Source organism: Crassostrea angulata, chromosome 10 (assembly GCF_025612915.1).
Source record: "Crassostrea angulata isolate pt1a10 chromosome 10, ASM2561291v2, whole genome shotgun sequence".
NCBI classification, from domain to species: Eukaryota; Metazoa; Mollusca; class Bivalvia; order Ostreida; family Ostreidae; genus Magallana; species Magallana angulata.
In genome coordinates, this window is record NC_069120.1 from 17963037 (window position 1) to 17990149 (window position 27113).

General features: G+C 32.8%; 1 protein-coding gene across 1 annotated transcript in view; it reads right to left on the reverse strand.

Moving 5' to 3' along the window:
- LOC128165710 (uncharacterized) overlaps positions 1-25317 on the reverse strand; it is a 30491-nt gene extending 5174 nt beyond the window's left edge. Inside the window, exons 1-29 of the mRNA XM_052830497.1 lie at positions 24944-25317; positions 24222-24275; positions 23951-24102; positions 23532-23626; positions 23266-23431; positions 22680-22859; positions 22307-22455; positions 21903-22221; positions 21639-21818; positions 21338-21436; positions 21025-21156; positions 8813-8947; positions 8364-8605; positions 8072-8182; positions 7840-7991; positions 6801-7028; positions 6500-6635; positions 6154-6327; positions 5695-5907; positions 5377-5595; positions 4367-4449; positions 3799-4016; positions 3522-3667; positions 3094-3257; positions 2823-2920; positions 2549-2743; positions 2167-2417; positions 1095-1387; positions 86-240 (exon numbers count right to left, since the gene is read on the reverse strand). Coding sequence (XP_052686457.1) covers positions 86-240; positions 1095-1387; positions 2167-2417; positions 2549-2743; positions 2823-2920; positions 3094-3257; positions 3522-3667; positions 3799-4016; positions 4367-4449; positions 5377-5595; positions 5695-5907; positions 6154-6327; positions 6500-6635; positions 6801-7028; positions 7840-7991; positions 8072-8182; positions 8364-8605; positions 8813-8947; positions 21025-21156; positions 21338-21436; positions 21639-21818; positions 21903-22221; positions 22307-22455; positions 22680-22859; positions 23266-23431; positions 23532-23626; positions 23951-24102; positions 24222-24275; positions 24944-24998 — 4794 coding nt within the window. The 5' untranslated portion in view covers positions 24999-25317. The remainder of the gene's footprint in view (positions 1-85; positions 241-1094; positions 1388-2166; positions 2418-2548; positions 2744-2822; positions 2921-3093; positions 3258-3521; positions 3668-3798; positions 4017-4366; positions 4450-5376; positions 5596-5694; positions 5908-6153; positions 6328-6499; positions 6636-6800; positions 7029-7839; positions 7992-8071; positions 8183-8363; positions 8606-8812; positions 8948-21024; positions 21157-21337; positions 21437-21638; positions 21819-21902; positions 22222-22306; positions 22456-22679; positions 22860-23265; positions 23432-23531; positions 23627-23950; positions 24103-24221; positions 24276-24943) is intronic.
- Between the last annotated feature and the right edge of the window lie 1796 nt (positions 25318-27113).

The window sequence follows — 27113 nt, forward strand, 5'->3', positions numbered from 1 at the left end:
TCAGCAGTATTGAATTTCAAATTATATATGACACGCAGCATATCAATACTACAGTGTCCTCAACGTATAATGAAATAATACCTACCTTACTGCGCACAGTTGCATTGTAGTCCAAAGAAGACGTGTTGTTAAGAACAATAACCGTTAAGTTATCATTCAAACTCCAGTAGGAATTAGAAAAGTTGGTTAAGAGTTCAATCCACCAACGTGAAATGTTATTGCGTCTTAACGCTAAATTTTCTACAACACAGAAAATCGGTTTTTAATAGGTTTAATGTTTTGGCCCAAAGTAGCAATTAATGACAAGATATCTTTAAAAAAATGTCTTGAATATTAAGCTAACAGTTTTGTTTAATAATTTTAGTCTTATTATATCTGATTGGGGAATAATATGTGTTCAAGTTGATTAAAAAGGCGTCGTTTCATTTTAAAAAAGAGAAAAAAAATGCAACTAGAACATATTTAAAATACATTCGGTTTTACTATACATATAGATACTTCTTTATTATTATATACATATTATGAGTGCATACATTTACAGGTTTGACCAGTCTTCAACAGCATTGTACGAATAACAAAATTCTACTAAAATTTTACCTTGATTGATGAAATTTTCCTTAATATTTAAATGGACAGTAAAAGATATTTGCTTTTGTGGTACTGATTTTTTAGCAATTATATTTTTTAAAGCCAATTAAAAATAATCACAATTTTAACATACTTGAAAACATTGTAATTTTAATAATTGTAATATTTACATTAATATTTTATGAAGTAAAAACATGAAATCACTAAATTAGCAATAACCATTTTTGCTCATAAAAACATGGTATGCGAATAAGCAATTGTGAAAAAAATGCTCAAAAAGATAACTCATTGCATTTGTTAATACCACGATTGTTCATTTATGGTTAAGATGATACAAATAAAATAAGCCACGACTAAAATTAAGAATTCCTCAATACAGCTAAATTATATTTTTAAGAACTATTTTTTTATCATTGGACTTATATCTTAATCAAAAATATCATTCACGCAGATTTTTATAGTCTTAGCATATCTATACATAGTTATATATTGAACAACGCTCTTACTTTCAAGATGATAATTCACAAATTGCCACGGAGTGTCTTGGTGCGATTTTAGTTGAAAAAAATCAGATTTGTTTTGTGCATTCCTTAGGAACTGGAACATGTAGGAGACGTTGAAAAACCAGGAAGGATCAACATTATTCAGCACAAGAATAGATAAACTATGTTCATATTCACTGTCAAAGATGCTTTTTAGAGTCAAATTAAAATGTGTGGCAACAGAAGTATTTAAATCCTCTCTTGGAATATTAGCCTCCTTGTGAGTTCCATATAAAAAGCTTGAAGTGAACCACTGCCTAGAACATCGAAAATAAAAGTATATTTCACAAACACTATCAATACTAAACATGTTTTTAAGACATTATATTTGCTAAAGTGAATAATTATTTAGAAGATCTGCTTCATGTATACATATAAATCGTGAATGAACGACTTATACGTTTTATTATCAAAATAGTTAAATGTTACTAAAATTCTTATATTTTAACCAGTAAATAAACATATAGTGAGCTAATTAGTACCACAGAGGGTCGTTCACAAATGACGCTTGACTTTTAGTGATGTAAGGTATGATGACATAGGAAGCACTAGCTTTCACTTACTGTAATTTTCTATTTAAACGCGAATTATTAATATCCGTCTAAAATCGCTAGAAATAATCCTCGCTGATTTTGAAATCTTGCTTTTATTTTCACTATAAAAAAAGTACAAAAGGAGTTTGACGCTCGCGATTTTATACTCTCGCAAAAAGATACAAACGTCAGAATCGCTGACTGAATTGTTAAAGGGGAATTTAATAAAAAGTAAAATAGATATTATAATAGGAATAACATTTTTACTGTCAGTGTCACTTCACACGATCGGGTACAGTTCTTCTTTGCTAAATACTGCCAGATTATTTGTCTGTGCACGTATAATGTAAGTTTATCTCATCTGATTTTAAAGAAAATAACCAAACGGTTAACTCTTTTTTCAGCTATCCGTGCAGTATAAAAATGTACACGCCAGTAACCAACTTCGCACACAATCGCAGAATGGTATCAAAAGAGTGAATGGTTTATACATAAAATACTACCAATAATTTCGTCCATTTCCCTTGACCAGTTTTCCAACATTTCCTTCGCCGATCAAATATATGTAGTTGTTACAGAGTGGGTAAGTTAGGGCCATTTTGTAGTCAATATTAACGCCTGGTCCATGTTTGAGCCGGAGAGTGGCTATGTTCCCGGTCACTTTAGCCCTCATCGTTACTTTCTGTTGCCCTAACAATCCAAGACGCCGACAGTCAGGATCCGGAACAAATTTCTGAATTTCTGTTGTTTTCTCCTAGTGAATAATGAAAAGCATGTACAAGTTATTTTTATGTAGTGCGGTGCCATTAATAATCAGGTCTTATAAAATAAACAAAATGAGCATATATTATCTAATATTGAAATTATATGATTAAATTTAATTACCCGAAAATCGTCGTTAGTGCCCAATAATTTATAGGTCAAATTAAAGTCTGCTCCAATCTCCCTTGAGAAATCCTTGACCTTGGTGGAAACAATTACTTGATACTTGTGTCGTTGCTCCACTACGAATGAGTATTGATATCCACCGCCAGTGGATTCATCTTGCTCTTCTATTTTAGCACCAATTAACAAACATTCCTGTAAGGAGATAAAACATGAACAATATTTTTGTTGTTGTTGGGAGTGGTTGGTTACAGTTAGGTCTAGTTTTTATCACCTGACTTTGATTTTGTCCCAGATAGGAAACTTCAACTTCAACATCAGTCAGTGATCCATTGCTTTTCTTTATACCTATTTCCGTTTCAATATCTTGACCTTTTATAGTAAAAAAGTAAAGTAAAAATGATTTGAACACTGTTTATGGCCAGTTTTGTGATATAAGTAAGAGAAATCTTCATAAAAATGGCTTTAACAACCAAACATAAAAAGATGATTTTGATTTCAGTTGCTTTTTTTAAAAGTAGCACATTGTATCATATGGGTTTTACCTGGATATCCGAAATGAATTGAAAAATTTTGATTTCTTGTATTGTTGACATTAATGTAATTTTTTTTCTCTTCAAATTTAAATAATAAAACAGATTTGTCTCCGTTTTCTGATGCAAACTTTGTGTTAATGTGAAGTGGATACAACAAAGGCCATTTTTTAGTGCTGGAATGAAAAAAAAGAGAAAAGAAATTAATTTGATATACTGTCAGTATATTAAGCGGCATGTGTTACAATAACTCTCAAATGAATTCTCCATTAATACCCAATATATATAAGTATCTGGATTTAACACTTAAATATTTGAAATTACTTAGATTTCTTTATTCTATAAATGCATGTTTGCTACGACATGGCTTTGTTGATGATGCACAACTTAAAACAACAAAGATTCGGGATAACATGTGATCTCAAAATGTACTGACATACCAAAACAGTTTCCTTTGTATTTTCAAAAATTTATATCTATAATGAAAGTAAGTTTCCAAATTCATCTCCAGTTTAAACTCCGGCGCAAATACTTCCAATGATAGGTTTCTTGGGTTGAGGTTGAAGAATACGTGTGTATCGTTATCCTAATTATATAAGATTAAAATATAATTCATTAGTTCATTGAACAATACAATTTATAGTCATATTCAAATCAAGTCATCTTTATCTGAAAATGCTGAAAATGCGAATTATTATTTTATTTTCTATTTCTTACCTTTAATATTATTCCATAAAAGTGCTGTCCTTGGGTTTCTATCGTAATTCCACGTGTTTTTCTGGTAACTTTTGTGCCATTTACACGACTAATGACTCTATCATTAATCCAATCGAACTTGAAATTTTTGCTGGGGGTCTTCATTTGAGCAGTAAAGGAAGAAAATGGACCCTTGAAGTCACTGAAGGTAAGGTTAAATACCTGATTTCCGGTATAACCTGAAAATTTATCAACATTTGCAATGTTGGTGGTTAATCCAACATAGTTATAATTGCAAATCACAATCTGACTCCAATATTTTATATTTTAACACAATTGAATTTCGTATTGGTTTAAAATAAATAGTAAATTCAAAAAAATAACAGTATAAAGAGAATCATTTCGCCTTCTGATTTATAGGCTGAAAACATCTAAAATAATGAATTTAGTACCTATACATACATTTTAATCATTACTTTCTACTGAGGAACATGTAAATACAACTTCGATGAAATGAATATTTTTAAAAATGAATATTTCTGCTCAACAATAGTTGTCCCTCTATTTACTCTGGGTTTTTATAACTCACCTGTTGTATCAATTATTATTTCAATGTCAATTGATTCTTTTTTCTTCTGATAATCGGCTGTTAATTTCATATCTCTAAATGTGCTGGAATGAAAGTAAATATAAATCAATGCAAGTAACCGCATATCATGAGATAGTTGAACTAATATACAAGGTGATCGAAATTAGGTTAACGTACGAAATACATACCAATTACTCTACTATACACAATAAATCTTAATGACAAATCCAACATATTCGCTTGAATATAATACATGTACGTATATTAGTATAGCTACATTTTGCAATTGCAATTGTTTCTACTAATTTAAACGTTTCATTAAAAAGAATATACGATTTATTAAAAGACAATAATTCTTAAAGGAGCATGGTCACGATTTTGGTCAAATTCTATTTTTATGTTTTTATTATTTACAATACTTTAGAAATGCATTTCTAATGATCAAATTAAATTTGAGAGTCATTCGTAGAGTTATAAGCAAGATACGGGGCTCACATTTCTTTGTCATGTAAACAATTTAGGCTCGTGCCCTGTTTTTGTTTACATAGGTTCCATATTCCAGTAAAAAATCTTTTTCCAGCTTATTTGTTAATCGGTTTTTTTAAGCATAGATATCCAATTCCTAACGTTTAACACATTCGTTTAAGGTTTAAAACTGAATTTTTTACTTCAACGTTCAAAATGTAAACAAACACTCTGTAACTCGCTTATAACTCAACAAATGAGACTCAAATTTCGGTTGCCTATTAAAAATGCCTTTCTGAAGCATTATAAATATTAAAATCGGAAAAATCATTTTTCACCAAAATCGTGACCATGCCCCTTTAATTTCAGAGTCAAACAATAAAATATGAAGACCTGTGAACTCAAATCAATTGAAAGACAACCCCTAAAGAAGAAAAAATACCTTTTAAGAGATAAAATGATTTGGTTTAAATAATTTGGAGACAAAATTTGCAATCTTTCAATAAAAGGCACAGACTCGAAGACTTTTATATGCAGGAATGTACCTGTTCTTCCTGAAAATTGAAGCAAAGGAGGGACCAGATAAAGGGAAGTAGGCATGCGATGTGGAGCTTGTGACATTAGGGTAGTCAGCACTCACACACACTTCCTGGTCTGTCAGGGGGGACCAAGCATAACACCGTTCAAATTTCCCATGGTAATTTGGAAGGAAAGGGACTTCCTCTATATCTATTTCATCGCCATGCATCAGAACCATTTTGTTTCTAAAATGATTTCGAGAAAACATATTGAGTTTACAATAAATGTATACAGCAATACGATTTATATTTTTCCTTTAATGTTATAAATCGACAGAATCGTACTTTATAAATGCAAACTCTTTTTTCATTCCATCGTTTCTGCTGAATAGAGTCAACTTGAAGTGTTCTAGGACTTCGATGCTTGGTTTGAAGGCCGTCAACATAGCATCTACATCTAGTGCACCTCTCAAAACTCCACGTGTGACCATTCTGGCTTTCTTACAGGCTAGTGAAGGTAGAGTTACAGTCATTTGTCCAAGGAATTCAAAAGCTCCTCTAAAATAAAAATAAAACATAAATGGTGATACATGTACTTATATGTGGTTAGAAATATTAAGATAAACAATTATTAACTTTTTTAACTATCAAAATTTGATGTAATGTATATCAAAACATCACCCTTGTTTTAAATGAACTTTACTGGACTCAACCAAGTACATACATCTATATCTCGAACATATTCATATAAATAAACATTTACAATAATTTAGAAAAAATGTGTCAAAAATTTGTAAATCCTACTGATGAGAGACATGGGCTAGCGTCTCCAGTGGTCCAAGTCCCAACAGAAAATTTTCTAACGATAATTTAGCCTTGACCTCTGTAGCAGATGTGTGAAGGACAAGGACTGTCATGTTTAAGGATGCTCCACTGACAGTGGGTAACACTTTGGTCAAATCCATGATCTGGGATGATCTGAGAGTGCAAAAAATATAATCTAAGTAATAGCCAATATACTGTATCAGTTTAGCTATAGTTGAACCAATATGCACGTATCATGTCCATTATGTTTGTCTTTAAAATATATTCAGCTCTGTCCATTACAACTTTACAATGGGTAATTTACATTAAGTCTTGTTTTCACTACCTTGTTTTTATGCGGTTGTATCCCTTGTTAAAATGAAACATGAACACTTCCAAAAACTCGTGTCCTTTGGTTGTTAAATATTTTACACTTAAAAGTTCCAGTAAGCGTTCAGCTTCAACATAAGCAACTTCATGTCCTACAAAAAAATCAAGTAATTGTAACCATAGTCATGTTCAAATTTCTAGAAATTCTGTTCAATTTCGATGTTCCCATTATACAAGTTCTTTCAAGAAGACATTGTTGAAGGACACGTCCTAAGAGTCTCTCTCTTGTTCTTAAATTAAAAAGATGATAACATTACCAAACACTTTCAAGTGTAGCAGTCCACCGAGTGCTTCTTTGTCTCCTTGATAATTTATGCGCTGAAACAATCCTCTGATTTCCTGGACTAACTCTGTATGAAAGTTGCCAAACATCTCTTTAGGGTTAACCGAGTCAGACTTATCCACTTCATCTTTAATCCTCTTGAAGAGCGAGATCATGGAAAAGATTCCTTGATAACTTTTACTCCCATCCTGCAGCACCAAACCTGACAACCAAAGAGCCGACGGCTTATATGATAAAAATCAGAAGAGCTGCAATATTACCATAATATCAAACTGGTGAATCCACATATACATGTAGGAGTTGACTTTCACGAATCCGAACACAGATGATTTGGGAGAAATGTTTTCAAAATACTAATAATATCTGACATTTTAAAACTTCTCCAGTTTTTTTTACTTTAATGTTTTTTTCCATATATAATAGCTAAATTAAATATTCATGAAGTTTGTTAAAAAAACAGTAAAAAAAAACAGTAAAAAAAAGATTGTTTCAATGTTAATGATACAAATTTAAAAATAGAGCACCAAATTTTAGTTACATCAATATATAGAATCATTAATTGGAATGGGTGCAGAGGTCGGCATTAATTGGAATAGGTGCAGAGGTCCACACAACTTAAAATACTTCTGCAGCACAAAAAAATAATGATAAAGGGTAGCTGATTTAAAACAACACCATCCTTTGTTATAATGATGACAAGAATTATACTGGGGTTTTTTCCAGGTAAAAACAAATAGTATGTGAGTTGACACCAATTATTTCAAAACATTCAGCACTCGAACTGAGTAAAGAGGCTACCAATTGTCATCTTAACAGAATGGTTACCAAAGTTTAGATTTTGATTTTAAAGAAAGAAAAATAAAGAGAGTGACATGAATTTTAAAATTATCTGTGTTTTAAAAGTTTACTATTTACCACTACAGCATTACATTATTAGTATTACACTAAAAGTCATCTCTTTTACCACTATAGAATTACATAAGTACACTAGATTTGGCAGTGGGCAAAGTTACCTCTCATATCTGTTCCAACTTCCAGAATATTGTGCTTTTTCCCATTGAAATAATTTAGTTTAATGACGGTTGATTGGTAGGATGGTTTAAGAGGGTCGTACACCATGTCTAGCTCCAACTGTAGGCCTTGAAAAGTACTGCTCAAAGGTAACCTAACATGAAAGAGATTTGAGAAGATACATGCAAAATACATTACCTTCTATAAATCACAGTGCTAATTGTCTTTGCTTACTTGAAGTATCTAGATAGGTCGATGTATAGTGATCTTCCAACTAGGAACGAATAATGAGATGGAAGGTGTCTTCCATCCTTTTTTAAAACTTTTTTCCAGAGATCTCGATACCTGTAACAGAAAAAACAAAATCCTCTACTAATGACAGTAATTAACGTTTCTTTCAAATATTGCAAATCCGTCATATCATTGAACACAAATGAAACCTAGTAAATTAACATGAAAACTTTTATACATGAAAACTCTATGTTAATCTGGAAAAAAAGAAGGATTAAATTTGGGGTAGAATTACCCCTGTCTATCGGGCTGTTCGTTCTCCATAACTCCTTCAATGAAAGATGTCATGTACATCCTCATATAGTCCATTGGGTCTGTATGCAGAACATCCAGCAGTGTAGTCAACAAGTCTTCATCTGCAGTCTCTGCCAAAGTCACAAATGCCTGGGTTCTAAGAGAGGCTTCTCGTCTGATGTCATACAGAACGGTCAGCAATGACGACCTGATATCAGCTGTCGCATTTAAGGTACTTATGGCCTATTTATATATAGCCATGGTTACATGTATACTAAGAACAATTCTGAAAGCTGTATTTTCTCTTTTATATAAATCGCGCGTTTAAGTAAAAAAAACAAAACTGTTGCGATTTAATTTCTATACACACTAGCAAAAGAAAAAATATATATATCTGGTGATAACTACAAAATGATTCCTCATCTTATTATCAGCTATAAACACAAGTACCTGTAAAGCTGATTTAGACAAGTGATACGGAATTTCTGTGGTTTCTACACAAAGTAGCGTAGATTTGATTATTTTGTCAACTTGTGAACTCAGGGATGGAAACTTCTGTATAACGCTTCCAATGTTACCAAGCACCTAAAAATAAGCTATAGATGTATCGGCTATTTAATATATAATCACATACAAGTGAACATGCTTCAAAGAAAGGTTTAAATTTCAAACTGTTTTCATCAGCTTTAATTTCTGATAAATAAAAAGCTAGAAACTTATCCATGTTGGTTGTGTCATAGGGAAAATGGCTTACTACACAGTTGTAAATTTATACCAACTCTAATTTACAGTGTTGCAATGAATGAAACAAAGATCATGTGTAGTGTGTTTAAAACACAGATAATGCAGTATATCTTAAAACTATTACTTCATTCCAAGTTCGTTTATATCGATGCCAGTGTTGAATGCAATCAAAAATCTAATATAATAAATCATTAACACAACCATGCAGTGTTATTTTATCATACATATTGTATGGACACAATAAAGTGTCAGCTGCGAAAACAAAATAAAAAAGAACTAGTTAAGGTCTTCCGTTTCCAACGGAAGACTTATAGTGATTGTAATGTTTCTTTTTATTATTAAGGTCTTCCGTTTCCAACGGAAGACCTTATAGTGATTGTAATGTTTCTTTTTATTATTATTAAGGTCTTCCGTTTCCAACGGAAGACCTTATAGTGATTGTAAGGTTTTTTATTATTATTATTTTTTTCCCAGTTTTTGTCCACAAGATTTCTCAGAGATGACTGGATAGATTTATGTGAAATTTTCTGGAATGGAATAAAATGACAATATCTCGAGGCGTTTTTTTCATTTTATCAAAAATCGTTTCCGGTCGTCCGTTTCCTGTCCCGCGTTGAAAAAGCTTGTACCAACGAGATCTCAGAAACGGTAAAGACTTGAACATCCAAACTTTGAGGGATGATAGACCTATAGTTGTAGATGTGTTTAAACATTTTTGTTTTGTTCGGCGTAACTTCCGGTCGTCACCGGAAGCACTTCAAAAAATTTTGTTTTTACATATCTAATTTATTTCCCATAGAATAAAGATATTAGTATAGATCCTTACATATGTCATCCATACAATGTTACATAAACAAAAAAAATCTACTTCCGGTGAGATATCTCGATTATCTCAGGAAGCTTTTTTAAAACATATTTTGTACCCGCAAGTTCTCAGGTACTGTACGTGATTAAAACACGAAACTTTCACTAATCATAGACATTTGATTGAAGATGTGTTTAAACAGTTTCATTTTGTCTTCCGTCACTTCCGGTCCACAGCGGAAGAGTTCAAACAAATCAAACTGTTTATCCATAAAACTGTTTTTATTTGATAGTTTTAGCTACTTCGATGAATAATAATGTAAAACAGGAAAGTAACAAAATATAAAAAAATTAAATTTCATTAAGCACTTCCGTTTGTCCGTTTCCTGTCCCGAGACAAAAAACATTATATCGACGAGATCTCAAAAACGGTAACGACTTCAACAACCAAACTTTGTAGGATTGTAGACCTGTGTATGGACACGTGTTAACACTATTTTGTTTCATCCGGCGTAACTTCCGGTCTTCACAGGAAGTACACCCAATTTTGATATTTTTAAAAATATTTTGGTTATTTAGCATTGAAGTAACATTTTAGCTATAGAAATACAAAAAGTCATTTACACATGGTAAAAAAAAGTTCTACTTCCGGTAGGACATCTCATATATCTCAGATAGCCTTCTTTTTTAAAAACAAAGAATAAATAAGATCTCAGAAACTATGATAGATCAAGACACAAAACTTATATATATTATTCATTTTCTGTTTACAAGATAACTGGATTTCTTGTGCAGATTAATACACGAGGAACGGAAGACCTTTTTGTTGCTATAGCAACAAGAGTCTAGTTATTATTATTATTTTTTTCCCCTTTTTCTCTCGTGAATTTCTCAGAGATGTCTAAATGGATTTTTATAAAATTTTCAGGAATGACAGAAAATAAAAAGATCTAGAGGATTTTAATTTAAAATGTTCTAAATTCACTTCCGGTCGTCCGTTTCCTGTCCCGCGACAAAAAGCTTGTCACCTCGAGATCTAAGAAACGGTAAAGACTTAAACATTCAAACTTTGTGGGATGATAGACCTATAGCTGTAGATGTGTTTAAACACTTTTGTTTTGTTCGTCATAACTTCCGGTCGTCACCGGAAGCACTTAAAAAATATTTTTTTTTTACGCATCAGTTTTTTTGTCAATAGAATAAATATATAAGAATAAATCTATTCATAGGAAATCTCTGCAATGTAATTTCAACAAAAAATTTCTACTTCCGGTGAGATATCTCAATTATCTCAGGTAGCTTTTTTAAAACACATTTTGTACCCGCGAGATATCAGAAACTATAAGCGATCAAGACACGAAACTTTCATAGATGATAGACATTTGATTGAAGATGTGTTTAACCGGTTTCATTTTGTCTTCCGTCACTTCCGGTCCATACCGGAAGAGTTAAAAAAAAGAGCTGTCTATCAGTTTAACTGTTTTCCTTTGATATATTTTAGTTAGATAAATGAAAAATAATGTACAAAAGGCAAGTATACAAGAAATATTGAATACAATTTAAATTGAACACTTCCGTTTGCCCGTTTCCTGTCCAGAGACCAAAAACCTGATTTCGACGAGATCTTAAAAACAGTAACGACTTGAACAACCAAACTTTGTAGGATGATAGACCTATGTATGTACATGTGTTAACACTATTTTGTTTTATCCGGCGTAACTTCCAGTCGTCACAGGAAGTACACCCAATTTTGATATTTTCATCATTCACAATAATTTTCGTATCCATTTTTTATTTATGTTAGAGAAGCAATGTCTTACAGTTAAATTGATACTTCTATATTTAAGGTCTTCCGTTTCCAACGGAAGACCTTATAGTGATTGTAAGGTTTTTTAAGGTCTTCCGTTTCCAACGGAAGACCTTATTGTTTTTCTTAGGTTTCTTTTTCCCTATTATTATTATTATTTTTTTTTTCTTACCGATTTTGTGCACGCGATTTCTCGGAAACGGCTCAACTGATTTACGTCAAATTTTCAGTTCTGATAGGTATTGATCTGAATCTTGTTGGAAATTTTTTTTGTTGATGACGTCACTTCCGGTCTTGAGATATCATGGATTTATCGGTTTTTATAGGGGTATTTTGTCACGAGAACTCCTCTTTTACCATTTAAGATATGATGTTGAACTTTTCAGGGCTGATAGACGAAAGACTGAAATAGTGTCTAATGGTCATTAATCATCTTTATCTCAAAGAGCGCCGAAGCTCGCCCGAGCTTGAAAATTAGGATAAAAAAGGCGTCGTGATTTTTCTTGGTTTTCTTTGAATATCTCTTTTCATGAAAACATTTTGTTAAAACATGTAGAACAAAAAAACTTAATTAAATCAAGAGCTTTCATTTGAGATCATGCAAAAGGGGCTGGCATTTCAAATAAGGGGCTGAGGGGGCTCTAAAGTATTTTAATAATAACTTTTTACCATGAAATATATTGTGATGCGTTATAGAAGCAATTATGTTTATTCTTAGGTTATTTACCTATACATGGCAATCATTTACTTCTATGTTACGTAATTAGGGATTTTAAGGGGCCAGAAGTCCAAAACTTTGATGCTCAATATCTCAAAATGAAGAAACATTTGGATAAGCAATATTTAACAAAAGATGCTCAAAATATAGAGCTTAACAACCTGAAACCATAATTTCCTTGTTATGCAGTCCCTAAAAGGAGTTACAGGGTCGGCCCCTGAAACGACCCTCTCAAGATATCTCGAGAACGGTACATAATTTGTAAACACTTTATGAACAAAATGTGTTTGAATTGACAAAAGCTTTCATTTGAAATCAAGAAAAAGGGGCTGGCCCTTCAAATTAGGGGCTGAGGGAGCTCTGAAGTCTTTTAATGATAACCTTTTACCGTGAAATATTTTGTGATGCGTTATAGAAGCAATTATGTTTATTCTTAGGTTATTTACCTATACATGGCAATCATTTACTTCTATGTTACGTAATTAGGGATTTTAAGGGGCCAGAAGTCCAAAACTTTGATGCTCAATATCTCAAAATGAAGAAACATTTGGATAAGCAATATTTAACAAAAGATGCTCAAAATATAGAGCTTAACAACCTGAAACCATAATTTCCTTGTTATGCAGTCCCTAAAAGGAGTTACAGGGTCGGCCCCTGAAACGACCCTCTCAAGATATCTCGAGAACGGTACATAATTTGTAAACACTTTATGAACAAAATGTGTTTGAATTGACAAAAGCTTTCATTTGAAATCAAGAAAAAGGGGCTGGCCCTTCAAATTAGGGGCTGAGGGAGCTCTGAAGTCTTTTAATGATAACCTTTTACCGTGAAATATTTTGTGATGCGTTATAGAAGCAATTATGTTCATTCTAAGGTTATTTACCTATACATGGCAATCATTTACTCCTATGTTACGTAATTAGTAATTTGTAAGGGGCCAGAAGTCCAAAACTTTGATGCTCAATATCTCAAAATGAAGAAACATTTGGATAAGCAATATTTAACAAAAGATGCTCAAAATATAGAGCTTAACAACCTGAAACCATAATTTCCTTGTTATGCAGTCCCTAAAAGGAGTTACAGGGTCGGCCCCTAAAACGACCCTCTCAAGATATCTCGAGAACGGTACATTATTTGTAAACACTTTATGAACAAAATGTGTTTGAATTGACAAAAGCTTTCATTTGAAATCAAGAAAAAGGGGCTGGCCCTTCAAATTAGGGGCTGAGGGAGCTCTGAAGTCTTTTAATGATAACCTTTTACCGTGAAATATTTTGTGATGCGTTATAGAAGCAATTATGTTTATTCTTAGGTTATTTACCTATACATGGCAATCATTTACTTCTATGTTACGTAATTAGGGATTTTAAGGGGCCAGAAGTCCAAAACTTTGATGCTCAATATTTCAAAATGAAGAAACATTTGGATAAGCAATATTTAACAAAAGATGCTCAAAATATACAGCTTAACAACCTGAAACCATAATTTCCTTGTTATGCAGTCCCTAAAAGGAGTTACAGGGTCGGCCCCTAAAACGACCCTCTCAAGATATCTCGAGAACGGTACATAATTTGTAAACACTTTATGAACAAAATGTGTTTGAATTGACAAAAGCTTTCATTTGAAATCAAGAAAAAGGGGCTGGCCCTTCAAATTAGGGGCTGAGGGAGCTCTGAAGTCTTTTAATGATAACCTTTTACCGTGAAATATTTTGTGATGCGTTATAGAAGCAATTATGTTCATTCTAAGGTTATTTACCTATACATGGCAATCATTTACTCCTATGTTACGTAATTAGTAATTTGTAAGGGGCCAGAAGTCCAAAACTTTGATGCTCAATATCTCAAAATGAAGAAACATTTGGATAAGCAATATTTAACAAAAGATGCTCAAAATATACAGCTTAACAACCTGAAACCATAATTTCCTTGTTATGCGGTCCCTAAAAGGAGTTACAGGGTCGGCCCCTAAAACGACCCTCTCAAGATATCTCTAGAACGGTACATAATTTGTAAACACTTTTTGAACAAAATGTGTTAGAATTGACAAAAGCTTTCATTTAAAATCAAGAAAAAGGGGCTGGCCCTTCAAATTAGGGGCTGAGGGAGCTCTGAAGTCTTTTAATGATAACCTTTTGCCGTGAAATATTTTGTGATGCGTTATAGAAGCAATTATGTTCATTCTAATGTTATGTACCTGTACATGGCAATCATTTACACTTATGTTACGTAATTAGGGATTTTAAGGGACAAGAGGTCTAAAGCTTTGATGTTTAATATCTCAAAATAGAGGAAAACTTTGGAAAGCAATATTTAACAAAAGATGCTCAAAATATTGAGGTACAACCATATATATTGTTTTTATCTGGACCCTAAAAGGAGTTTTAGGACCGGATATCAAAACGATTTTTTACAGATATATCAAAAACGGTAACCAATTTCTAAATACTTATTAGTGGTACACAAAAATACCTTTTGACTAAAATGAATGAAAAGGAGCTGATCCCTCAAATAAGGGACACCAAAGGGATAGATAGTCTTTCCCCCATTACTCATAGATCCCGCCTCCTTTTCCGATTACGTTTCGTTGATGAAGGTCAAGAGTAAGGTCATTGCATATTCTTAAAATCGGACGGAAGACCTCCTCGTTGCTCGCAACGAGATCGTGTCTAGTTATTAAGGTCTTCCGTTACAACGGAAGACCTTCTAGTGATTGTAATGTTTTTTATTATTATTAAGGTCTTCCGTTTCCAACGGAAGACCTTATAGTGATTGTAATGTTTCTTATTATTATTATTATTATTATTATTTTTTTTTTTTGTCCGTTTTTTGTCCGCAAGATTTCTCAGAGATGGCTGGATGGATTTTCTTGAAATTTTCAGGACTGACAGAAAATTATAATATCTCCAGGCGTTTTTTTCATTTTTTCAAAATTCACTTCCTGTCGTCCGTTTCCTGTCCCGCGACAAAAAGCTATGGACAATGAGATCTCAGAAACGATAAAGACTTGAACCTCCAAACTTTGAGGGATGATAGACCTATAGTTGTAGATGTGTTTAAACTATTTTGTTTTGTTCGTCGTAACTTCCGGTCGTCACCGGAAGCTCTTCAAAAATTATGCTTTTACGCATTTAATATATTTCTCGGAGAATTGAAATATAAGTATAAATGCTTACATATGTCATCTATCCGATGATTAATAAACATAAAAATTCTACTTCCGGTGAGATATCTCAAATATCTCATGAAGCCTTTTTTAAAGTAAATGTTTGAACCCCGAGATCTCAGAAACTGTAAGTGATCAAAACACGAAACTTACAGGGATGATAGACATTTGATAGAAGATGTGTTTAACCGTTTTTATTTGGTTGACCGTCACTTCCGGTCCACACAGGAAGAGTTCAAACAAACCAAGTTTTTTAAAAGTTTAACTCGATTTTTCAGAGATGCATGGATGGATTTTCTTGAAATTTATAGGACTGATAGAGAACGAAAATATCTCTAGGCTTTTTTTTCATTTTTTCAAAATTCCCTTCCTGTCGTCCGTTTCCTGTCCCGCGATAAAAAGCTATGGACAATGAGATCTCAGAAACGATAAAGACTTGAACATCCAAACTTTGAGGGATGATAGACCTATAGCTGTAGATGTGTTTAAACTATTTTGTTTTGTTCGTCGTAACTTCCGGTCGTCACCGGAAGCACTTCAAAAATTATGTTTTTACGCATTTTATTTGTTTAACACTGAAATGATATAAAGGTATAAACGCTTTCATATGTCATCTATCCGATGATTAATAAACAAAAAAAAAATACTTCCGGTGAGATATCTCAAATATCTCAGGTAGTCTTTTTAAAACAAATATTATGACAGCGAAGTCTCATAAACTGTAAGTGACCAAGACACAAAACTTACACGGATGATAGACATTTGATAGAAGATGTGTTTAACCGTTTTTATTTTGTCAACCGTCACTTCCGGTCCACACCGGAAGAGTTCAAACAATTCATGTTGTTTAAGAGATTTACTGCTTCTGTTTGACAAAGTAAGACAAATTGATAGTCAATTAAGTCCTGTTGTCTAACTGTTATGAAATACTGAGAGAAGCAATGTCTTACAGTTAAATTGATACATGTATATCAAAACGGAAGACCTTTTTGTTGCTTTTGCAACAAGAGTCTAGTTATTATTATTATTTTTTTCCCAGTTTTTGTCCACAAGATATCTCAGAGATGGCTGGATAGATTTACTTGAAATTTTCAGGATTGATAGAAAATGATCATATCTCTAGGCGATTTTTTCATTTTTTAAAAATTCATTTCCTGTCGTCCGTTTCCTGTCCCGCGACAAAAAGCTTGTCACATCGAGATCTCAGAAACGATAAAGATTTGAACATCCAAACTTTGAGGGATGATAGACCTATAGTTGTAGATGTGTTTAAACATTTTTGTTTTGTTCGGCGTAACTTCCGGTCGTCACCGGAAGCTCTTCAAATTTTTTTGTTTTTACGTATTTAATTTATTTTCCATAGAATAAAGATATTAGTATAGATCCTAACATATGTCATCTATACAATGTTGAATAAACAAAAAAATTCTACTTCCGGTGAGATATCTCGATTATCTCAGGAAGCTTTTTTAAAACATATTTTGTACCCGCAAGTTCTCAGGTACTGTACGTGATCAAGACACGAAACTTTTACTTATCATAGACATTTGATGGAAGATGTGTTTAAACAGTTTCATTTTGTCTTCCGTCACTTCCGGTCCACAGCGGAAGAGTTCAAACAAATCAAACTGTTTATCCGTTAAACTGTTTTAATTTGATAGTATTAGCTACTTCGATAAATAATAATGTAAAATAGGAAAGTAACACGATATAAAAAATTTAAATTTCATTAAGCACTTCCGTTTGTCCGTTTCCTGTCCCGAGACAAAAAACCTTATATCGACGAGATCTCAAAAACGGTAACGACTTCAGCAACCAAACTTTGTAGGATTATAGACCTGTGTATGGACACGTGTTAACACTATTTTATTTCATCCGGCGTAACTTCCGGTCTTCACAGGAAGTACACCCAATTTTGATATTTTTAAAAATATTTTGGTTATTTAGCATTGAAGTAACATTTTAGCTATAGAAATACAAAAAGTCATCTACACATGGTAAAAAAAAGTTCTACTTCCGGTGAGACATCTCATATATCTCAGATAGCCTTCTTTTTTAAAAACAAAGAATAAATAAGATCTCAGAAACTATGATAGATCAAGACACAAAACTTATATATATATTATTCATTTTCTGTGTACAAGATAACTGGATTTCTTGTGCAGATTAATACATGAGGAACGGAAGACCTTTTTGTTGCTATAGCAACAAGAGTCTAGTTATTATTATTTTTTTTTTCCTTTTTTTGTCCACAAGATTTCTCAGAGATGGCCGGATAGATTTTTTTGAAATTTTCTGGAATGAAAGAGAATGATAATATCTCTAGGCGTTTTTTTCATTTTTTCAAAAATCATTTCCGGTCGTCCGTTTCCTGTCCCGCAACGAAAAAGCTTGTCACCTCGAGATCTCAAAAACGGTAAAGACTTGAACAACCAAACTTTGTACGATGATAGACCTATAGTTGTAGATGTGTTTAAACTATTTTGTTTTGTTCGTCGTAACTTCCGGTCGTCACCGGAAGCACTTCAAAAATAATTATTTTTACGCATTGAATTTCTTTTCCATAGAATAAACATAAAACTATAATTCTGTACATAAGTAATCTATGCGATGTTATATCAACAAAAAAATTCTACTTCCGGTGAGATATCTCAATTATCTCAGGTAGCTTTTTTAAAACACTTTTTGTACCCGCGAGATCTCAGAAACTATAAATGATCAAATCATGAAACTTTTATGAATGATAGACATTTGATTGAAGATATGTTTAACCGGTTTCATTTTGTCTTCCGTCACTTCCGGTCCACAAAGGAAGAGTTAAAAAAAATCAAGCTGTTTATAAGTTTAACTGTTTTCTTTTGATATTTTAAGTTATTTTAATGAACAATTATGTACAAAAGGCAAGTATACAAGAAATATTTAATACAATTTACAATGCGCACTTCCGTCTGTCCGTTTCCTGTCCCGAGACAAAAAACCTTATTTCGACGAGATCTTAAAAACGGTAACAATTTGAACAACCAAATATTGTGGGATGATAAATCTATGTATGTACATGGGTTCACATTAGTTTGTTTTGTTCGGCGTAACTTCCGGTCGTCACAGGAAGTACACCCAATTTTGATTTTTTAAAAATATTTGGTTAATTAGCATGGAAGTAACATTTAAGCTATAGATATACAAAAGTTCATATATACATTATAAATAAACAACAAAAAGTTCTACTTCCGGTGAGACATCTCAAATATCTCAGGTAGCCTTCTGTTTAAAAAACAAAGTACCCACAAGATCTCAGAAACTGTGAGAGATCAAGAAACAAAATTTATATGTATAATTAACATTTGATTGAACATGTGTTTAACGGGTTTCATTTGGTCGTACGTCATTTCCGGTTCTCAATTGAAGCGTTCAAGGAATTAGAAGTTTTTTTTTAACTTTAGATTTGTTTTAATATTTTACTTAATTTGATGAACAGAAACGTACCGTAGGTAAATGTACTAAAATATCTACTTTTAATTTCTTAAATCACTTCAGTTTGTTCGTTTCCGGTACCGAGACTAAAAACCTTTTTTCAAAGAGATATTATAACTTACAAAAACTTGAACATCAAAACCTCGAGGAAAGACAAAACAATGTATGAATATATGTTAACTATGTACTATATGATCCGGCGTAACTTCCGGTCGTCACAGAAAGTACTCAAAAATTGACATTTTGTCTTTTTGGTTTTTTTTTTATTTCTTTGGAATTCTTTCTCAGTATATGTTATAGCCATTTTCTGTTTACAAGAGAAATGGACTTAACAGATTAATACATGAGGAACGGAAGACCTTTTTGTTGCTATAGCAACAAGAGTCTAGTTATTATTATTATTATTCTTATTTTTTTCCCCGATTTTCTCAGAGATGACTGGATATATTTCCTTGAAATTTTCAGGAATAATAGGAAATGATAAACGCTAGGGACGTTTTTTTTTCATTTTTTCAAAATTCATTTCCGGTCGTCCGTTTCCTGTCCCGCAACAAAAAAGCTTGTCACCTCGAGATCTCAAAAATGGTAAAGACTTGAACAACCAAACTTTGTACGATAATAGACCTGTGTATGCAGATGTGTTTAAACACTTTTGTTTTGTTCGTCGTAACTTCCGGTCGTCACCGGAAGCACTTCAAAAATAGTTATTTCACGCAAAAAATTCATATTCCACAAATTAATTATATCAGTATAAATCTACACATTAGTTATCTATGCAATGTTAAATCAACAAAAAAATTCTACATCCGGTGAGATATCTCAATCATCTCAGGTAGCTTTTTTTAAAACACATTTTGTACCCGCGATATCTCAGAAACTATTAGTGATAAAGACACGAAACTTTCATGGATGATAGACATATGATTGAAGATGTGTTTAACTGGTTTCATTTTGTCTTCCGTCACTTCCGGTCCACACAGGAAGAGTTGAAAAAAATCGAACTGTTTATCAGTTTATCTGTTTTCCGTTGATAATTTTAGTTAGATAAATGAAAAATAATGTACAAAAGGCAAGTATACAAGAAATATTTAATACAATTTACATTGAGCACTTCCGTTTGTCCGTTTCCTGTCCCGAAACCAAAAACCTTATTTCGACGAGATCTCAAAAACGGAAACGACTTCAACAACCAAACTTTGTAGGATGATAGACCTATGTATGTACATGTGTTAACATTATTTTGTTTTATCCGGCGTAACTTCCGGTCGTCACAGGAAGTACACCAAATTTTGAATTTTTAGAAATATTTGGTTATTTAGCATTGAAGTAACATTTTAGCCATAGAAATACAGAAGGTCATCTACACATGGTAAAAAAAAAACCTCTACTTCCGGTGAGACATCTCAAATATCTCAGGTAGCCTTCTTTTATAAAAAAACAAAGTAACCGCAAGATCTCAGAAACTGTGAGAGATTAAGGTACGAAGCTTAAATGAATGATGGACATTTGATTGAACATGTGTTTAACGGGTTTCATTTGGTCGTACGTCACTTCCGGTTTTACTCGAAACGTTCAAGCAATAGAACTTTTTTTATTAAATTCTTATTTTTTTTTTTAAACATTTTACTCAATGTGATGAATAGTAACGTACCGTAGGTAAATGTACTAAAATATCTACTTTCCGTTTCTTAAATCACTTCTGTTTGTTCGTTTCCGGTCCCGAGACAAAAACCTTTTTTCAACGAGATATTACAACTACCCGGAAACAAAAACTTGAACATCCAAACTTTGAGGAAAGACAAAATGTATATATTATATCCATTTCCTGTTTACAAGATAACTGGAGATTTGTGCAGATTAATACATGAGGAACGGAAGACCTTATTGTTGCTATAGCAACAAGAGTCTAGTTTTTTATAATTATTGCTACAATGTATATACAAGTTATAGTACCTTAAACATTAGAATAAGATGGTCATGTTTACTTTCCTTTCCTTGTGCGTCTAGGAGCTGCCACATATCTGATTGACAAGTATATCCAATCTCGTGTGCAATATGTGAAACAAACTCCATAATTATATGATCCTAAAAAAAACAATTTAACAATTTAAATCATAAAGAAAAATAGTGTATACGTAGATATGAATTAAAACAGTCATACTGACATTAATAAAAAAAAAAAAAAGATTAAGCTTGTTTCAGATAAATGCAATTTTACAAATATGTGGATCCAAAAAAGGTAGAAAATTATCATAAGTGTATTTACCTGCTGAAATTCCGGGGTATGAGTCTCTTGCAAGAACCTCTGAACCATGATACTTAACGGTAACCAATGCTCGAACTTGCTACTGTTCTTGCACACGTCCTGCATTAAACATACATAGTTATGTAGTATACATATAGTAATAATAAGCTACACTACGCAGATGTTAATTGCTTTTTACATGTACGTTAGTTAACACACATCATCAGTGATTTTGTCGTGACTTTATTAATAGGTGAATAAGCTTTGATACTCCATCTTTATTTTGCAGTTGAATATTGAGACAAGTACATAAAAGACTCACAAATAAAACAGAGAGGATTTCTGGAGAGGGTTTATGGTTGATGGCGAGATCGTATGAGAACAGTGAGCTTATAATTGGATCATAAACTTGTCCGTTCTTTAAACAATCAGCGAACACCTCCAAACAATCATGTGTTCCACAGGACAACAGACCGTCCAAAAAATAATCCTTCTCTGCGTACTGATGAAAAAAGAACTCATGATTTTGACAATATTCAACTTTCAAATTCCTGGGATACTATATTTAGTTTTTTCAGTTACTCACCTGGTAAACGGAATCACAGTTGACAGTGTTGTTGCCATGGCAATTCAAGATATCTTTCAAAATGCCTAACAAAGTTTTACTGTTGGAATTTTTCATGGTATAAACTAGTTGATGGTAGAGACCTGGTACCTCCTCCATGTTATCCTTTTTCATCCCATCCACAAGCTGGTGTAACACATTGTTAATGTTCTCTGTAGTTGTCTCTGCTTGGTTCTTAGTCTCAAATTCAAACAAAATATCTACATATTTTTTACCACGGATTCTCCTATTCACAGAACGAGTATCAAGTTTGACGACTTCTTTCAGCTCCAATGACTGGCTAAAATTGAAAAATATGGCGTTAAGTCAAACATTCAAAAATTTGAAATTAACCCACATTTAAAAATCCATTTTGTTAAAAATACCTGATGTTGGTCATGTAAGAAGCATACACTGATCCATTGTAGGCGGTGGGTTCAAATATTTGCTGCTGGAGACAGTTTACCATTTTCAGTTGATGTCTTCTATTAACTTCATGCTTGCATTTAACAGTAGATGAAAACGGGTAAACAGCCTGTAGGCAAAAAATAAAGAAAAAAACCAAATATAAAATCTGCTAGTAAACTGCTTTATTCTCGTATTTGTACAATAAGGTAGAAACGTTTGGAATTGTGAAGAAATTATTTTTTTGAAAATCACAAATGTATTCAAGTAAACAGTTATATGAACATTTGGGAATTGTGAAGAAATTGTAAAGAAATCCAATATGCATTAAAATTTCAAATTCAAAAAAAATACCTCCAAGACTTTTCCAATTTTATATCCACCGTATGGCTTTTGGATCATTGAGAGAATATTCATTGGTCTACTATAAATTTGTGGCATTTCACAGAGCCTCAGATTTCTTTCTGTGTAGAAGACGTCGGGATCACACTCTGAAACTTTGTAGTCAGTTGGGCAAGCTCCAAAGATGTCAGTCTGGAATACATATATATACATTGGAAAAATAAGATTTGGTAGACTTGGTATTGATCTTCTTTTCCTTCATGCAAAATATTTGTTATATTTTGTTATGTCGTTGTTGAAAGGGTTGGCATTTCCATTAGCAAAACTAAATTAAACTTCGAAAATAGCAACGTTTCCATTAAATTTCATTTACATGGAGTCTTCTAACGTAACGACCTTTGAAATTTTGCAAAGCAATAAATTTTGCAAACCGTATTTGTCAAAGCAACCTAAAATACCAAAACTCCAAGGAGATTAAGAAAAAACAACAATGCGATGAGCAAAACATCTATAGTTATCTAAATTACGTATCATATTTACAGTAAAAAATTATTTGATATTTCTACGATGTAACCTAATTTTGAATAAAAATGTTGACCTGTTGGTGGGGTTGTTTGTCGTATTGGTCCACTGGCATTATCCTTAGCTGGAGAGATGACAGAATAGCTCGCTTAATGTTGAGAATAGCCGGGTCCTCCACCTCTGACGTCACAATTCCTTCCCTATTCACCTCCCCTAAGTGGTATTGGAAATAAACCGAATTTCTGCAACAGTGAAGCAAAGATTACGTAAAACCCAAAGGTAAGGTAGTTGTCTGACAAATTATGAATGAGTCTTTCAAGAAAAGAATTTGATAAAACTTACTTTGACATTTGTTTGCTGAACGAGTCAGATTTTGCAGACTTATTGTACACTACGTCTGCACCAGGCTGTCTATCATATAGATCACAATGGTCAATCTGGTGGGTAAATTAAGAAAGAAAATGGAATATCAATCACAAAATATTTCCTCGAAATAGTTTAACAAATAAACATTTTATATACTATTTAATATATTTTGATACTTGTTCTTGTTAGTACAGTATAATATGCAATACTAGTCGATGATTTTTTTTTAATTTAAACAATAACTATATTATTAACTATATTATAAATATCTTATATGATATTTAATACTATTATAATTATTAGTTGTAGTAGTATGTTAATAATATAATAAAATGGGTGTAATGATTAAACCAGAATTCATAAACGAATCACGAGAATAACATATATCATGATACCTTTAATAAGCCTTCGCATTTCCTTGCCACATCAACACTGAACCTACACGTGTACTTGAATCCTGCTTTTGACTCGGAAGCCCCGACAAATCCAGAGTCAGAGATGGCAGTAAACAAGTAATGGTATGTCTTGCCATGGAGGAACCAGGTGTCTGTTTATAATGTAGAATACCAAAATAAATGACGCTTTGCTCCAACCTTTATTGGGTAAATTGAACGAATTATTGTAGCATACAGTAGAACAGAAAAGAATGTACATGTATTTTATTACGTTTCTTGTCACATGTATCTGGTTTAAATATCTTCACGCCCCAAGAATATGCACCTAAAATGAGAAGAAAAAAACATGTGAATAATTGCTTGAACTTCGTTCTAATATATTCAACCCCTCTGTTGTGCTCATGTAAGATGGACCCAACAGCTGGTCAAAGTTCGGCTATAGACCGCATCTTCACAAGAACCTCCATCTCTACAAAAAATATTTTTTTAAAAACCTACAGAACCTGATGGTGTCTATGTACGAAGACTTTACAATTATCTCTTATAATGATATCCTTAATATACTCAACTAAGGTTCATAAAAGTCTTAATCTCTTAATAAAATAAATTATTTTGTAAAATTCACATTTTAATTATATTACAAAGACGATTGAGCTTGTTTCAAAGGAAGAAAAATTACATAAGTCCGCCAGTCCCCTACTTAGAGGTAGAAGAAGCAAATATTGTATGCATTTGTTCTGTTTTACTTAGTCGGGTCAAATTATATATCAATCCATTTTCTAAAAAAAACTTCTAAATTGCTGCAAGAAGCCTGAATGTCTGTCTTGTCAGAATTCTAGATGGTTCTTCATCACCAAAGGTCAGACTTAGATTCCCACTTTTCTTGTGTCAGTACATTGTGTGTTTACGCCTACTTTTTTTTTAAATTGTTACAGATATCATTCAGTTGCCCTTACTTAAAAAATACGTAGATAAAATACCATTAGGACTTACTTAAATGGAATATCAAGATCGTCCCTATCACAAAATTTAGAATTCCATTCGACATGTTCAATTAACTGGAAAGTAAAAACTCTTCATAAGTAACGAGGAGGAATAGATTGCTTATATACACAACTGGTAGGGTTTTATGTGTGTCAGCCAGAAGTGAGCACTTTAAAGTATCCGCAAAAAGGTTTTTGGTCACGGTTATCATAAGTAGTACAAAGTCCCACTTTTTTATTCAGGGTCACTGAATTTTCGGACACTTATGCTATGACCTGCATTGTAAAGACGGTTAAATCCCATCACCCCTTTCATGATTGAAATTGACGTAAAGTGTCGCGAGTGATGACTTAGAGGTAGGCAATCAAGAATCTGCACGCCCTTTCTGTAGATTGTAACTCGCCCTGAGAATAAGATACTGTGTTTTAAGGACCTTCCAATGTACAACATCCAAGTGCATAAATACCACGTCTGACTCTAGAGAGAAAACAAATTTAGTTTATCTAACATATCTGTTACAAATCTCACAAGCACGTATTATTTTACATTTAGCAATTCCATTTTCTGTAAACAGCATTTTACCAGTTGCATTGTTTAAGACCTTCATGCCATACATGTATTAGTAAATGGTATACCGTTTAGATATAGCTTCAGAGATACAAAAAATATAATCAGTTTCATTTTGATTCTAATGTTTTGACTTCAGTAAAATTACAATGCACATTGGTAAAAGGGATTAATATAACGTTATTTTCTGTTAAAAAAAGGAATTTCTTTCTTTGGAGTTGTTTTTTTTTTTTTCGGAAAACAGTCATCATAGTTCTGCTGGCTATAATTAAGTAAGTTATGTTGGTTAGATGACACTAAGTTCCCTGAGTTTGAGAGTAAGGGTTTTTTCAACTGCGATACAAATTGTATCAGTCAGCTGGATAAGCCTCGTCACTTCATTCTCCAAAGACGGTCATTGGATACACGTTGTATATAACTACTTTCTTGTTGCAGGCCAACGTTGTATATTGGCCTACAACTTACAAAGGCTTTACGATATCAATCTCCAAGTTTGTTTAGTAGCACAACTTGTCAACTTGTTTCCGGGAAACACTTCCTGAAAAATGAATCTAAACTTGGAACATGATAGAACATTCCATAACTAAATGCTTTTTGAGGTCTTTAATTGTTTATTTGGGTTTTAATGAACAGTCGTTATATAAAGAAATTACTTGCAACTATTATTTTGTTTTATAGAAAATGGTATCCAAACCTTATAATACACTAGTGTGTACTATTAGGTAGGCATTCTGTATTGTGAAAAATGTATAACATCAGGTGCCGTCGACAAAAACAGTAATTGTGTATCGAATATTTTTTTTTTTTTACAAAACTCTACACAATTCCTTCCGGAGTCAACTGAAGCTATTTTTGACAATATATCTATCCAACTACATGTATTTTGAACCGTTAGTGTGACAGTTAACATGTTGACTTGTCAATCAAAAACTGTACATATATGTAGACGTGGGAGAATTCCAACAGTGATATTGAAGATACATGTGTACCCTTTTCTTGTAGTTAAGTATTTTTTGGACATAATTTCACGTTACATCGTGGCTCTCTGTCCTTACAAGTTCCCTTTAAAAACCAACAAAACTTTCTTCTGGTAACAACATCAATTCCAGGGAAGAAGGTTGTATATGTGTATGGAGGTGTGACGGTAGCACGGGTCGTCTCGAGAGTACAATATCAACCTCTGCTGATATTCCCGATCTTCTGATCGCTGTCTTGAATGTTCTTTCTGACATTCCTAATATTGTAAGCAGCTTACATGATGATTGCACTGGGAACTCTTTGCAACCAACGGAAACAACCAAGCGCATCAGATTTATCCCTTCAGTATTTCATTAGGTCTGTGCCTTCTCAAAAATTCTTTCCAACGGCCCGGTCCATTCTATTGCGACCAGAGTCTTTTACTTCTAATTCTAAGACACTAACGTTGCCTCTGATCGTGGATTAGCTTCAACGATGGAAGGGAAAACTTACCTGAAATTACCTCTTATCCAGGCCCAGTCTGAGTTTTCATTTATACCTTCTATGTAGTTCTATGTAGCTCGGATGTCAGTTTAGTCGCTTTTGTGGCAGCTAGTCCTTTACTATGAACTTCAAAATGTATAGCTGTGTGTGC